At 47.6% G+C, this 13,564-nt stretch overlaps 2 protein-coding genes across 2 annotated transcripts in view; one reads left to right on the forward strand and one right to left on the reverse strand.

The window, feature by feature from the left end:
• On the reverse strand, positions 1-6,148 carry LOC148005336 (uncharacterized). Its single transcript, XM_087555002.1, has 3 exons — positions 6,100-6,148; positions 4,970-5,386; positions 1-702 (listed from the first exon to the last, which is right to left on the reverse strand). The coding sequence occupies exons 1-3, from the start codon at positions 6,146-6,148 to the stop codon at positions 461-463; spliced, it is 708 nt and encodes a 235-aa protein (XP_087411128.1). The 3' UTR covers positions 1-460.
• Positions 5,141-13,564, forward strand: part of Plekhh1 (pleckstrin homology, MyTH4 and FERM domain containing H1) — a 49,299-nt gene continuing 40,875 nt past the window's right edge. The window contains 1 exon segment of the mRNA NM_001395591.1: positions 5,141-5,391. The gene's annotated coding sequence lies outside the window, so the exon portion shown is untranslated.

The following is a 13,564-nucleotide window of genomic DNA, read 5'->3' on the forward strand; positions in this document are numbered from 1 at the left end:
TCCTTTGTAAGTGTTTTCTTTATTTTTCTTCTTAAGGTTCTCATTCAAACGCTTTATAAACTGCTCAGCAGATGCCTGGGAGAACATGCTCACCCCTCAGTGTTAAATATGTATTTCTCGATGAGAAAATCAGAGCAAGCCCTGGAGTGGCTGGCTGTGTCCCGGGTATGATTAGTGATGTTGCCTTTATTCCCAGGTGGACATTCTGACACTAGCCAGAAGCGGGCTTTGTCCTCCTCCCCAACCCTGGCCCTCCTTAAGTGTCCATCATCTATCAATGAGGACGGGAACCATAGAAGCTGGCCTTGGTTTCACAGATTAACAGAGGCATGAGAACCTGGGAGACCGTCCTCAGATCATAACAAAGAGACTGAGCAAGCACTAGTGTGCACACCCTGTGGGCTGTGTAGGCCCCCACACACCAGATCATAGGGCTCTTCCTATTAGAGCAAACAAGGGCTCAGAGGAGGGCCAGCCAGGGAGCCTGGTGAAGTCCGTCAAGATCCAGCTGTTTGGGACTGGTCTCTGCTCCGCACTTCCCGTTTCCTGGCTTCCAGTGGAACTGCAGCAGACAAGACTCGAACATAAAAGTCAGACCCCGAGTTTCCCAGACCTCTAGTCCAGATGAGCTTATGGAAGAAGACGTGGAGTCAGGTTGGTGAGGTAGAGGGTCGGACCTCTTCAGCTTGTGCCTGTCATGGGCTGAACAGATCACAATGTCAGAGCTAAGCTAAGAGCTAGAGCAGCAATTTCAACTCTAACCAGGATGCCAGAATTTACATGCTGTCACCTGAAAACTTGTAGATTTGACATTGCCATATACTTACCACAGAAAAGGAGCCAAAGGCCATACGACTAGCTCTGTAACTGACTTGAATTTTCTTGGCTTCTTTCCCAGGGTTTCTCCCAGCATGGAGAACCTGCCACCCACTTAGAACAGCTCATCCCTTCCTGAGTTGATCTGAGCAGGCCTTTGTTTTTATCTTCGATGAGAGATGAGAGAAAAACAGGCCACGTAAAACTGCAATACAAGCCCTGGGATGATCTAGAACTGGCTAGATATGCCTGGTCCTCATTTTCTACAGTCCACAACTCAGCTTATTTTTCCCTTTCTTCTGTTCTCATCGCACTGAGCCGCCCCTGCCTGGCTCCTTCTTGCCCACAGCTGCACTGGGCAGATCATTTTGCATTGACATAATGTTGTAATTATATCCGTTCTACCCTGTGTTTCCATCTGGGGCTGCTATTCTCTGAGGCAATCACAGAAATGTCAGAATATGATGTCTGGTCTACTAGTCAATACAGACACCCGACGAGCCCTGAGAAAGAGAAAACACAGCATCCTATGCACCCCCAGGTCTGCTGATTCAAAAGGCCATTGGTGGGACCTGGAATCTAGGGTTTTAATCAGTGCTCTCAGAATGTTATAATGTGAAGTCAGATTGGAAATCTGTCTATCAACTCTTCAGGGTCTTCCTTGGCCAGAGTCCCTTTCCATCCCATCCTGTCTTGTTTCCTTTAGCATCGTGGCAATCCTTTCTGCCTTTATTCCTTCAGGATCGCTTTTCATTGAAGAACAATTCCTACATGCTTATAATACGCCAGACACTAGGACAGGCCTTTGATCTCCACCATTTTAGGAAATGACTGACTCCTGTTTTACAGAGGAAAAGGCCTGACTTCCCCATCCTCTGTCTGGCTCCCTCTGACTCCGCAGATCATGTAGCTATGTGTGGTCCATCCTGCATCCTCTGGACTAGCCAGGAGTCTAGGGTAGACATATGGTGCTCTAAAGTCTATCTTCTGAACAGCAGGTAGTTAAGACATGTATTGGCGAGCAGCTGGATGGGCAGGTGGGAGAACAGGGAATACTAGAAGTGGGGACACCTTTTGCTCATCTGCCTTCAACATTCATTCATTCATTCATTCATTCATCCTCAACCCCACCTCCAGACCTTCCATCGGACACTTCTCTGCATGTCCAATCACTGTTCATCTAGGCCACCTTAAGACGATGACCCCAATCTTGGCTCAACTCCATAATTCCCTAGCTGCCCCCAAAGGTTCAGCAGTAAATGACCTCTTGACTTCCCTAAGGACTACTATGCTCTACCCCTGGCTATGAGGCAGAGGTTAGACTAGGACTATCCCTACTTCCCCATTCCTAGAAACCTGGGTTTCTCCCTGCTTTCTCCTCTGCTTATCCCTCTCTAATCTTCTAAAAGCAGTGGGCAGAAGGAAGGCTGCATTGATTCGAGCAGGTATTAGTGAATGGAGGGGGCCTGGTTCTTTGCAGCCCAGGACCTGCTCAGAGAAAACAGGCAGTCTCAGGAGAACATGACTTGCTAATCACTCTGTAATTCTAGAGTTCTGGAGTTCTCCTGTTTCTCCATCCAGGAGAGACGGGAATTGCAGTCCTGTAACAAAGGGGCTCTTTAAGAGCAGATAGCGGTCTTGACCATTTTTATATCCCCCTACCCCAGACTTTACTAGAGCGTCTGGGAAACATTTGACCTCCAGAAAATATTTGTTCAAAGATCAAATAACAAAAGCTGCCATAGATAGGTCTCCTGCTAAATGCCAGCTTCCATATTGTCTCATTTAATTCTTTCAGATTTCTTTTTAAAGATTGTATTTATTTACTTCATGTATGTGAGTACACTGTAGCTATCTTCAGACACATCAGAAGAGGGGATCAGATCTCATTACAGATGGTTGTGAGCCACCATGTGGTTGCTGGGAATTGAATTCAGGACCTCGGGAAGAGCAGTCAGTGCTCTTAACTGCTGAGCCATCTCTCCAGCCCCTCAGATTTATTTTTAATTTCTATTTATGTATACGTATGTTTATGTCTGCCTGGGTACACCACGTGTATGGGTGCCCAAGGAGGTCAGAAAAGGGTGTTAGATCCCCCCAAAGCTGAAGTTTCAGGCAGCTGTGAGACACCATAGAATGTGGGTGATGGGAACTGAATTCAAGTACTCTGGAAGGACTGCACGCACTCTTGAGCTGGGAGACATCTCTCCAGCTACTCCCTCAGCTAATTCTTCCTAAAGAACCTATTGCTAACAACACTTTCCAAAGGAAAAATTAACCCAGGAAATCCAGCAACATCTGGGAAGTCACATGACCCCTAAAGTGACAAAGTAGGGACTTGAACTGGTCTCTTTGGTGACCGGTTCCCCTTATTCCCACAGTGCTGTCTGGGAACCCGGGACCAGACTAAGACACTATTATACCTACTCTGTATGGTTAGTCAGCGTTCCAGCCTCAGCTTTCTAGTGTGTGTATACAAACAGACTCCTCCTCTACCCCAGAAGTGAGGTTAGCATCTGAGATGGTCTAGTCATGAATCTGTACTCCAGAACTTGGCTACATAAACACTTCAAAGGCCATGGAAATATGTATCCAACACTAACTAGGTCTTAATGTGCTTGAGAGAAATAATCTTTCCTGGGTGAAATAAGTGGTTTTCACGGCACAGAATCAGCAAGGAAGATTATCTGGGCCCTGCTGCCTTTGCATGAAGCAGATAAGGTCAACTGTTGGCCTGCCTTTAAGTAGGGTAGGTAACTATTTTGTGCCTGCTTGCTGGTACATGAACATTTGGCTGATTTGGTCTTGGCCATTTAACATAAAGGAATGTATAAGCGGTCATTTGTCAATGGCCTCTGCTCATGCCAATAGGAGAACTCTACCACCAACAAGGGTCCAAATTGGTTCAGACCGGATTTCATCCTCACTTCCCAAAGGTTCCCTAAGGGATCCTTGAAGCCAAGGCATGCGGTGACCTTCTTCCCACCTCAGGTGTCTGAACGCCAGAAACAATCACAAGCTAATGACCTAAAGTTTCAGTTTGTTATTACAAATGTAAGTGGATAATACATCATACTTAGTGTCTATGAATGATAAGGTCAGGAGTAAAAAGCAAGCTGGGTGGGGCGGCACACATCTTTAGTCCTGGCATTCTGGAGGCAGCGGCCGGCAGAACTCTGTGGGTTCAAGGCCAGGCTCATCTACAAGGTGGGTTACAGACCAGCAAGGGAGGGAGATACATGGTGTGATCCCATCTGGGAGTAGGGGGAGGGGGGGAGTAAAAAGAAGCGCTGCTTAATTAGTGTTAAAAGGTGATTGTGAATACATACATATGGATATAGACAAATGCATATGAACACAAATATTTATATGAGTATGCATAATTTACATGACAATAGTTGTATTTGGGTGGCGCTGGTCTGCCAAAAAGTGAGAAAGACTTGGTGTCCATTCTTAGCCGTCTGTATTTGAAATTCATACTATGCTCTTGATTACCTCGAGCATATTTAAAGTGTAGGGATGAGTCTCTGCTTTACAAAACCCAGAGGTCTTGCCCGTAAAGGCACTTGGCGTCCTACCCACCCAGTTTAACTGCCTTCCTTAGTGCCCGAGCTTTCAAAACTGTGCATGAGAATGCCTGAGGAGGTTTGCTCCAGGGGCAATTCCCCTCTCCACTCCCACTCCCAGATTCAGATTTAAACCTGGGGTGGGGCTGGGGATTTTTCTTTGTGAGTGCTTGGAGTGAATATTCTAGGCCCGTGGTGTTTTGTTTCAGTACAGTCTATGGAATTGGGAAAGGCAGCCCCCCCCCCCCCGCCCTCCCCGGCCATCATCTCTCTTTTTGTGCTGGGAATCAAACCCAGAACCCGGGGCTCCTTCCTTCTTAACTAAAATTCATCTGCATCTTCTTCAGCCCCATCCCCTAACCAAATATCTATTAGTGTCCCACGCCCTCTGGAGGTGTAATTATTATTGTGCGAGTTAGGTATTGCAAACAAGGGCTCTTTGCCCTCTGGCTCCCTGACTGTCGCCTTTAAAATAAGTTAAGACATACACAAACAAACAAGGTCTCCTGGAACTGTAGTGACACGCTCCCCTTTCTCTCTTAACTCCAGTACAGACTGCTCCCAATAACGAGGTGGGACGTTCTTACAGGTGGCTAGACACTCGCTTGGACCTCCTTCGGGGGAGGAAGGATCCGGTCTAGTGAGCATCCCGCGGGGGTCCCACGCTGTCTGGGGGTCGCAGCGCGCAGCCAGCCCTCCGGGCGGCCCCGGCCGCGCCCCGCGGTGGGAGGCTGCGGCTGCTGAGGTCATTTCCTGTGCCTGGCCGCGAGCTGCCCGCCGAGCGCGGTGCGGACACAGCGGGCGCGGCGCTGCACCCTGCGCTGGGGCGGGCTTTGTGCGGAGCTCCGGGGAACTTCCAGGCTCCGGCCTCGGCCCGCCACGCCCACCGCGACCCCTGCTGCGGAGGAGCGGAGACCCGGCGGCCTCCCGGCACTCGGGGAGAGCCACTGCGGGGCAGAGGCGCGCGTGGCGGCCGGGGTCGCGGCGGGACTCCCGGCAGCTCACTCAGGTGAGCCGGGCGGGTCGGGAGGGCTGGGGGTGTGCCGCCGGGAGAGGGCGTTCGGCTGGGCGAACGAGGCTGACTCCTCGCGGCTGGGAGAGCGACTCTGGAGCAGGTGCCTCTTTACCTGGGAGCCGCGGGACGGGCGCAGGCAACCCGGAGCTCCTTGATACCAGCACTGGGAGGCGGTGACTGCCCCTCCCGCAGTAGGTACTGGCGTTTGGGGCCGGCTTGATCCAGTTGCTCCTGGGAAGGTCTCTGGGATGTACGTGCAGGCTTCCTTCCACCCCAGGGCTCTCTGCTCAACCCTTCCGCTCCCCTCAGCACCTCGTTCTAGGTTGTTAATGTGACTTCTGAATGTCTCTCCTAGGAGTCTTGAGTCAGGCTGAAAACTCTTACTGACACGTCTGGCCAAGCAGAAAAGAGCACAGGTTGGGCTCTGAGTGATATCAGGGGCTTTGGGGCTTAGCAGTCTTAGGAATATGCCTCCCCCGGAGGGTGGCAAGACCCTCCTGTGGAAATAGAATGTTCTCCCTGTTGCTCCTTCAGCATACTTCCTCCCTGTCAGGATCTTCATCAGCTTCTACTGTAAATCCAGCTCATAAAACTTACTGACACTTGATAAATTCCGGGTTCCAGGAGAATGCTCGAAAGATCGTTATTTGAATTTCAAACTTTGCCCTCAATGTAGTAGCTATCAATTCCTCAGCACCAAACTTTCCGGATTGTCTTGTTCTGGACACTGTGTGGTGGAAATAGTCGACATTCAGTTTAACAATCTATTCACCTTTCCCTGCGAAGGAGGAAACTAGGACTCAGAAAACTTGTGTCTTGCCCAAGGTTATAGTGAAAGACCGTAAAGGTCACGGAGAGACAGAACTCAAACCTAAGCCTTCTAGATTCCAAATGTGATACTGTCCATTGCCTTCCTAGCTGCCTACAGGACTTACTCAGAGTTTGGCTTGTGATATAGTTCACTTTGTGGTTCCAAACTTAGGGAAATGAACAATTAGCCTAAAATAATGTGCTGCCCTTCTGACTGAAATGATCATCAGCAATAGAAGTGTGTCCCTCTCATGCTACTCTTCATGGTGTATTTTTTTCTCTACACTCTATTTTTCTCCATTTGTCTCTTTCTCCTTCCCCTTTATTTCCTTTCTGAGTCTCTCAACAGTCCTCCTGCCTCAGCCTGTCTAGTGCTGGTGACACCCCCACACCCAGCTCATCTCCTAATTCTATTCCTGATCTCTACAAGGCTGCGTATAATGTTTAGGTGCTGGAATTCCCTCCCTCACTGCACACGGGTGCTGAGCCACCATCTGTAGTCTATGGATGGACCAATAATCTGTCTAACCCTGTCTGACCCTCTACCAGTAGCTGGCTCCAGCGTGGTGGTCCGTCCCTATAATCAGCATACTTGGGAGGGTAAGGAAGTCGGGAATACAGATTCAAAGTCGACTGTGTAGCAAGTTCCAGGCCTGCCTAGGCTACATAATAAGACACTGAGTGAACACCAAAAGCTGGAGTCTGATTTGAAGAACAGGCACTTACTGTTGACTGAGGTATGAATTAGGAGAGCCCCCAGGGAGTGCGCTATACAATGTACATTACTTAATCCTCTGATCCCATTTCCAGGACTGTCCTTCAGATATATGCTAATACATATAAAACGAGGCACAGACATCCAATATTCATTGTCGTGATGCTTATTTTAGCAAAAGGTTGGAAAGCACTCAAATGCCCATCGACGAGGGATTCTTAAATAAGATCACATAATAGCCTCACAATAGGATGCACTAAGGTTCTTGAACAGCCGGGAGGCACACCGTAAGGATGTATGCTGAGGAGAAGAGCTCTGAGTTCTGCTGTTAAGTACAGTGGATCTAGTGTGTCAGGCTGTAGACATGGCTCAGCAGTTACTTACTGCTTACTGCTCTTGCAGGGGATCTGAGTTTGGTTCCCAGCATCTTCATCCATGGTAACTCCAACTCCATTCCATCTGCCCTCCCTCTGGTCTCTGAGGGCACCAACACAAGCAAACACACACATTATATATCCATCCATCCATACATTGTACGGGTATAGCGCATATATGTGTGTGTGTGTGTGTTTGTGTGTGTGTGTGTGTGTGTGTGTGTGTGTGTGTGTGTGTATATGTTATGCTTGTACTCTGGCCAGGCAGTGATGGTACATGCTTTTAGTCCCAGCACATGGAAGACAGACACAGGCAGATCTCTGTAGATCTCTGTGAGTTCAAGGCCAGCCTGATCTACAGTGAGTTTCAGAACAGCCAGGACTGTTATACAGAGAAACCCTGTCTTGTTTATGTACTGTGGAAAGCTCTAAAAAAAAAATAATAATAATAGCTGTTGAAGTTCAGTGGTGGGAAGAAGCTTTACTGTGTACCTCCTTACACTCCTTTTTTAATACTGAAAAATTATAATAAGACATTGTGATTATTTAAAAGTACTGGCATCCCACGTGAACCGCATAACCTCATATGTCTGGGGAACATTAGCTGTCAGTTATTGAGTGCTTATAAACTCAGCAGGGGTCAGCCTTAGATAATACTCTTAAAATTTCAAGGAATTTCTGTGCAGCGTCTCCCCAACTCCTCCCCCGCTCCCTGTCCATAGTACAGGTATAGCAGAACCCTGGCCCTCACACATACTAAGTACACAGAACCCTGGGATAGCTACCCACCCCACCCCTGGGTTATCCTAGAGCTCGTCCCTCCTAGCTCTGGTTCTCAGGCACTGGGAATACAGGACATCACACCCAGATGACGTTACCTTTGTTTGTTTGAGGCAGTCTCACTCCATAGCACAGGCTGTCCTGGAATTTGAGGCTGTTTCCCTGTTTTAGCCTCCTAAGTGCTGGGGTTACAGTTGTGAACTACCCTGCCCAGCTTGGATTTGATGTTCTGACGGTCATAAAGATAGCTGAATGTTGACGGCTTCATAGGTCTCACCCGGTATCACTGCTCTTGCTTTCAAACACTGCTGTCAGTTTCAGCGTGGAACCGGGGACCAGAGGAGTCAAGCACATGGACTGTTTAGTGTGTGACCCAGTATCCAGACCCAGGTTGTTTGGTCTGAGCTTGGGATCTTCAGAGCTCTGCTGCTTCTCTTTCTTTTGATCCTTCGGTTCTCAGGGGATAGGGCATGTGTGCTCCTGCCTTCCCGCATCTCCTCCAATGCGGTCTGAAGGATGGGATGAGGTAGAGTATTTGTTGGTGTTCAGAGAGAGGTGCTGAGATCAGAGGGATCCCTGTGCTTGTTCACCATCCGCCCAGATGCATCAGAAGGAGGCGGGGTGGTCTTCCTTTCCCACAGTTGGCTTTTAAGAGAGTAGCACTCAGATTAGGTGAGAGCCCATCCCTAGAAATGAAAGTCACACGGGGCCCTAATGTCCCCACATTCCAGAAATGCATCACTCTCCTCCTCATCTCCCTTCCTTTCTCTTCTTCCTCTTTGTTTCATCCTCCTCCTTTCTTCCTTCTTTCTCCCTCGTCCCCCTACCCTTTCTCCTTTTCGGAAATTTCTTACTAGCGAACCCTCTGCCTCAGCCTCCAGAGTGCTGGAATTACACATGTGCGCCACCAACCCTGGCCTTCCTCACCTTCTGCTAATGTTATTGGAAGTGTTGTGCGGTCCTGGGTCTGCAGTAACCAGACTTGAAGGCTTGAAAGATAGACCATCTTTAACAGCCTTACTGCTCACATAGGAGTCACCGTAAGTTAGCCAAATTAAGTTAAATGTCAGCATTTTGTCTATTTCTGGCTAAATTCATCTGAGCAATCTCATAGCAAATTTGTGTTTTCCCTGATACGGACTGAGTCCAAAGTCACCAAACTGGTCTTGTGTCTTTTCTCCACTACCCTTTCTACTAACCCCAGCCCTTGCCTACAGCGTTGCCCCTGTGGGGCCTCTATGACACCATGTCCAGGATGCTGGGAATGCAGAGCTTCAGGACAGCAGGTAGGGCCCTGCAGATCATCTGGTCTATGTCATGCATTCAGCCTTTTGGGCCCTAGTAACAGCAAGAGGAAGAACAGGTTTCAGACAAGTGGACATGGGATGATGAAGTTGTTGCTGACTGGAGGACACAGGAATTTATTGTATGAGTCTCCTCACTTCTTGTGTGTGTTGTAGCTTCCCAACAAAACTGTGGAGAAGGAAGAAAAAACAAACAAAATCCAACAGTGCTGGGTCTGTTTCCAGCTCATTAAGCTACATCCCCCTCAGTCTGTCTGGTTGACTTCTTTGGCTGTTGTACGTTTGTTCTAAGCTGGCCAGGTACCACTGATGTCTACTGTCACTGAAGCATCCTTGCAGAAAGAGCAAGGCTGTCGGTGTTGGGACAGCATTGATTCTTGGTTCAGTCCTGTTCTTCCCTGTTGGTCTCTGAAGGGATCACATGTGCATGTTACCTCTCGTGTTCACTGTGAACAATTATATTTGCTCTCTCACAAGTTCACATGTTGCGGTGCTTTGAAAAGTTAAGAACTGGGGTTTGGGTTGATTAAGCTTTAGCCACAGAGCCTGAGAACCTGGGTTTGAACTCCGGCATTCTTATTTTAAAAACAACAACAAGTACAACAACAACAACAACAACAACAGGGTGTGGCCACATACCTGAAATCCCAGCTCTGGGGAGGCTGAGACATGAGAATCCCAGGAACCTGTTGGCCAGTGAGCTCCATGTTCAGTGGAAGACCTGGTCTCAAAAAACAGAAACAAACTCATAAGTAAATAAAATGGAGGGGCTGGGGATTTAGCTCAGTGGTAGAGCGCTTACCTAGGAAGCGCAAGGCCCTGGGTTCGGTCCCCAGCTCCGAAAAAAAAAAAAGAACCAAAAAATAAATAAATAAGTAAGTAAATAAATAAATAAATAAATAAATAAAATGGAGAGTGTTGAGGACAACACTTGATATTGATCTCTGGCTTTGACATTTGTGTACGTACACACACACACACACACACACACACACACACACACACACACACACACACACACAGCATTTCTTAAATGCCAGGTATTCCTTTCTGTTTATCCTTGGATGTTTTTTTGTGTGGTACACCTACAAGACTTAGGAGGCAGAGTTTGTTGGCATCTTCCCTTCACTTCTCCTGCTTTATAGCCGTAGGCCCTACCACCTGCTTCAGCCTGAAGAGCCTCCAGGCCTTTGACTTGGCAGTGGATACCCCTTACTCTAGATCTGACTTCAAACCTTTAAATCACTTCACGTGCCAAGGCACGCCTAACTGGAGCCCCAGCCTTCTCAGGGCCTGTCAGCATCCCCAAAGAGGGGAGAAGGATTAACCAGATCACTTGCTAGTCTACAACTATGAAGTCATGGAGATTCAATGGAGAAAGCACTCCCTGGAATCTAAGGGAATCTCTGCAGCAGTTTGAACAATCAAAAGAAGGACGTAAGTGTTTAAATCAAACTCAAGTCACCAAATTCCCAGTGTCCTACCTCTCAACCTGTAGCCTTTTTTTTTTTTAGGTGTGTTAGTCCTTAGCCCTGCACCAGAGAACAAGACTCCCCCTGTCCCAGCCTCAGATCTACCACTTTTCCTGTTTATGGGATGAAAAACACGCTTCCCCAAGGACAAGGAGACTCAGAACGTGGAGCTTCCCAGTCTTCTCCCAGCCCTCCTAGACTCTGTTTGTCTTTACAGCGGTGAGATCTTAGCTCAGATAAGCTCAAGGTTTGTTTTTGTCTTTTGTCTTCCTGCTTGTTCCAGTCGGTCCCAGTCTTTTGAAGTGGGACTGGCTCGGAGGTCACAATGTCCCTATTGTCTAGAATGACACTTCTGGGCTTAGGTCATGTGTCCAGTGTTTAGAGGATCCCAGAGCCGAAAGAATCAGACAATAGACCTATCAGTGGCTCAATTGTTCTGCTCTTCTCTCCGGGGCTGCGGACAGGTGAGTGTCTGTGTTTATTGAGGCTTGTGGTAGCAGAATATTGGAGCCCCAGACGCCTTGGAAAATCTGGGCTATAGGTTTACCTTAGTTCTAAGGCTTCTGAAAGACATTTGACAATTCTAACACTTTGTCCTATGCTTTGCGCAATCAGGAATAGAATGCCTGCCACCTGATGTGCCACTGGCCCACTCAAACTCAATGCCTCAAGTACACTAGGCAAGCAGGTGTACTACTTCTGACCTGTACCCGCTGTGCCACCAGTCTCTTTTTCTTTTTCTTATTTTATTTTGATTTTGAATGGGTTTTGGAATCAGAACTCCAGTGCACTTCTCGTAGAAGTTGTTCACGTTCTTCCTCAGTGACTTTCTGTGTATGGACAATAGTGTCTTATAGGTTCTAGGTTGACCTGAAGTGACTGCTGTACACTAAGGATTCAAGAAGTCCTTATTTGTAAAGCCTAACTGGAGAGGCCTAGCACCACTTACCACAGTGTCACACACTTTTAGTGCCAGCACTCTAGAGACAGAGGCAAAGGGAGGCAGAGCTCTGTGAGTTCAAGGCCAGCCTTCTCTACATAGCAAGTTCCAGAATAGCCAGGGCTACACCGTGAGACCCTGTCTCAAAGACAACAAACCAAACCACAATGGGAGAGATCTATTAATCACAGTCAAGTGTGAAGGGAGAAACAATGTTGTCAATTCACCACGGAAGAAGCTCACAATTGCTGCTGGGTACTGTTACTACCTGGCCACAGCACAGGAAGTAACTGGGTAGAGGCCTCATGGCTCCTGAAGACTGAGAGAAGCTCTCAAAGCACAACACGTTTTATTATAGAAATTAACAAGCATATTTTCAAGTAGAAAGAGTAGTATAACAAACTTCCATAGACCTATCACCCAGCTTCCCAGATCATCAGCAGTTAGAGGTGAGGTATAGCTGAGAGGCAGGGAGGTCACCTAGCATTCCTGAACCTCTAGAACATATGAAATCCTGAGTTTGATTTCCCGCAACAAACACAAACACACATCTGTTAAATTTATTTTTTATTTTTGTCTTTTGAGACAGGGTTTCTTTGTATAGCCCTGATTGTCCTGAAACTCTGTAGACTAGGCTGGCATGGAACTCTTACTGCTTCTGCCTCACAAGTGCTGGGATTTAAGGTGAACACCACTACTGTCCGTCATCAAAATATGTATTCCTCTCTGTTATAAACATAACTTCCTCAGTCCATATGTTGCTTATCTGTATGCTGTATTCCAGGGCTGACCATTTGGTACTGGACAGCAGTTTTCTCTCCCTGGGGAAGACTATTTCTCCAGCTCTCGGGATGTCTAGGGTTGAGGCCTTATGAGCTTCCCCTTTCTGTGTTAGGGTGTCTGCTGCTGTTGTCCTTGTTCAGGTCACGGTTGTATACTTTTTAACTTTTTATTTTATGTGTGGGTGTTTGGCCTGCATGTGAGTCTGCACGGCATTCACGTCACCCCGTGCCTCTGTCGCTAAGCTCAGGCATCGGCAAAGGGCAGAAGGAGGACTTGGATCCCCTGGAGCTGGAGTTACAGATAGTTAGGGGTCGCCACGTGGATGCTGGGAATTAAATCCAGGTCCTCCAGAAAAACAGTCAGTGTTCTTAACTGCTGAGCCATCTCTTCAGCCCAAATTGTCACTATTCTGACAGATCTTACTTGACATGTTTTTACCTCACACTGTCACCATAAGATATTTTATCATTTTCCCTACAGATCATATGTAATGCTTAACCCGGTAACATTAAAGAATACTATCAACAGAACTGTCAACAGAACTATTAACAGGTTTTGTTTTGCTTTGTTTTTTCTTATCTAAACTACAGGTAAGGGGCTTTTGGGTAAATACTCCTGGCTAGGGTTGTGAAAGGCTTTCACTAGAGGCTGGAGCAAAACATCTAGAAGTCTTCTGGCTTGCGTCTTATGACATGAAGGGTGAGAGTTTGTTCCCAGTCAGGATGATCTGATGACAATTGGCAAGGCCCCAGCTAAACAGAAAATTGTCAAGGAATAGCAGAGCATGTTTCCTGTCCACTCTCAGCCCGTTCAACATCAACAGAGGTAGAGGACCAAAGCAGGAACCAGAGCTCTGCTTCCAGGTAGCCATGCAGCTCACTTTAGAGGAATCCACGGTTTTCATAAACACCAAGGCTCTCACCTCTACTATGCTCAGCCTCTTACCCTGCTCCTATTTGTCCAACATATGGGTGGCACATGTGGTGTGA

Source organism: Rattus norvegicus, chromosome 6 (assembly GCF_021556685.1).
Source record: "Rattus norvegicus strain SHRSP/BbbUtx chromosome 6, alternate assembly SHRSP_T2T, whole genome shotgun sequence".
NCBI classification, from domain to species: Eukaryota; Metazoa; Chordata; class Mammalia; order Rodentia; family Muridae; genus Rattus; species Rattus norvegicus.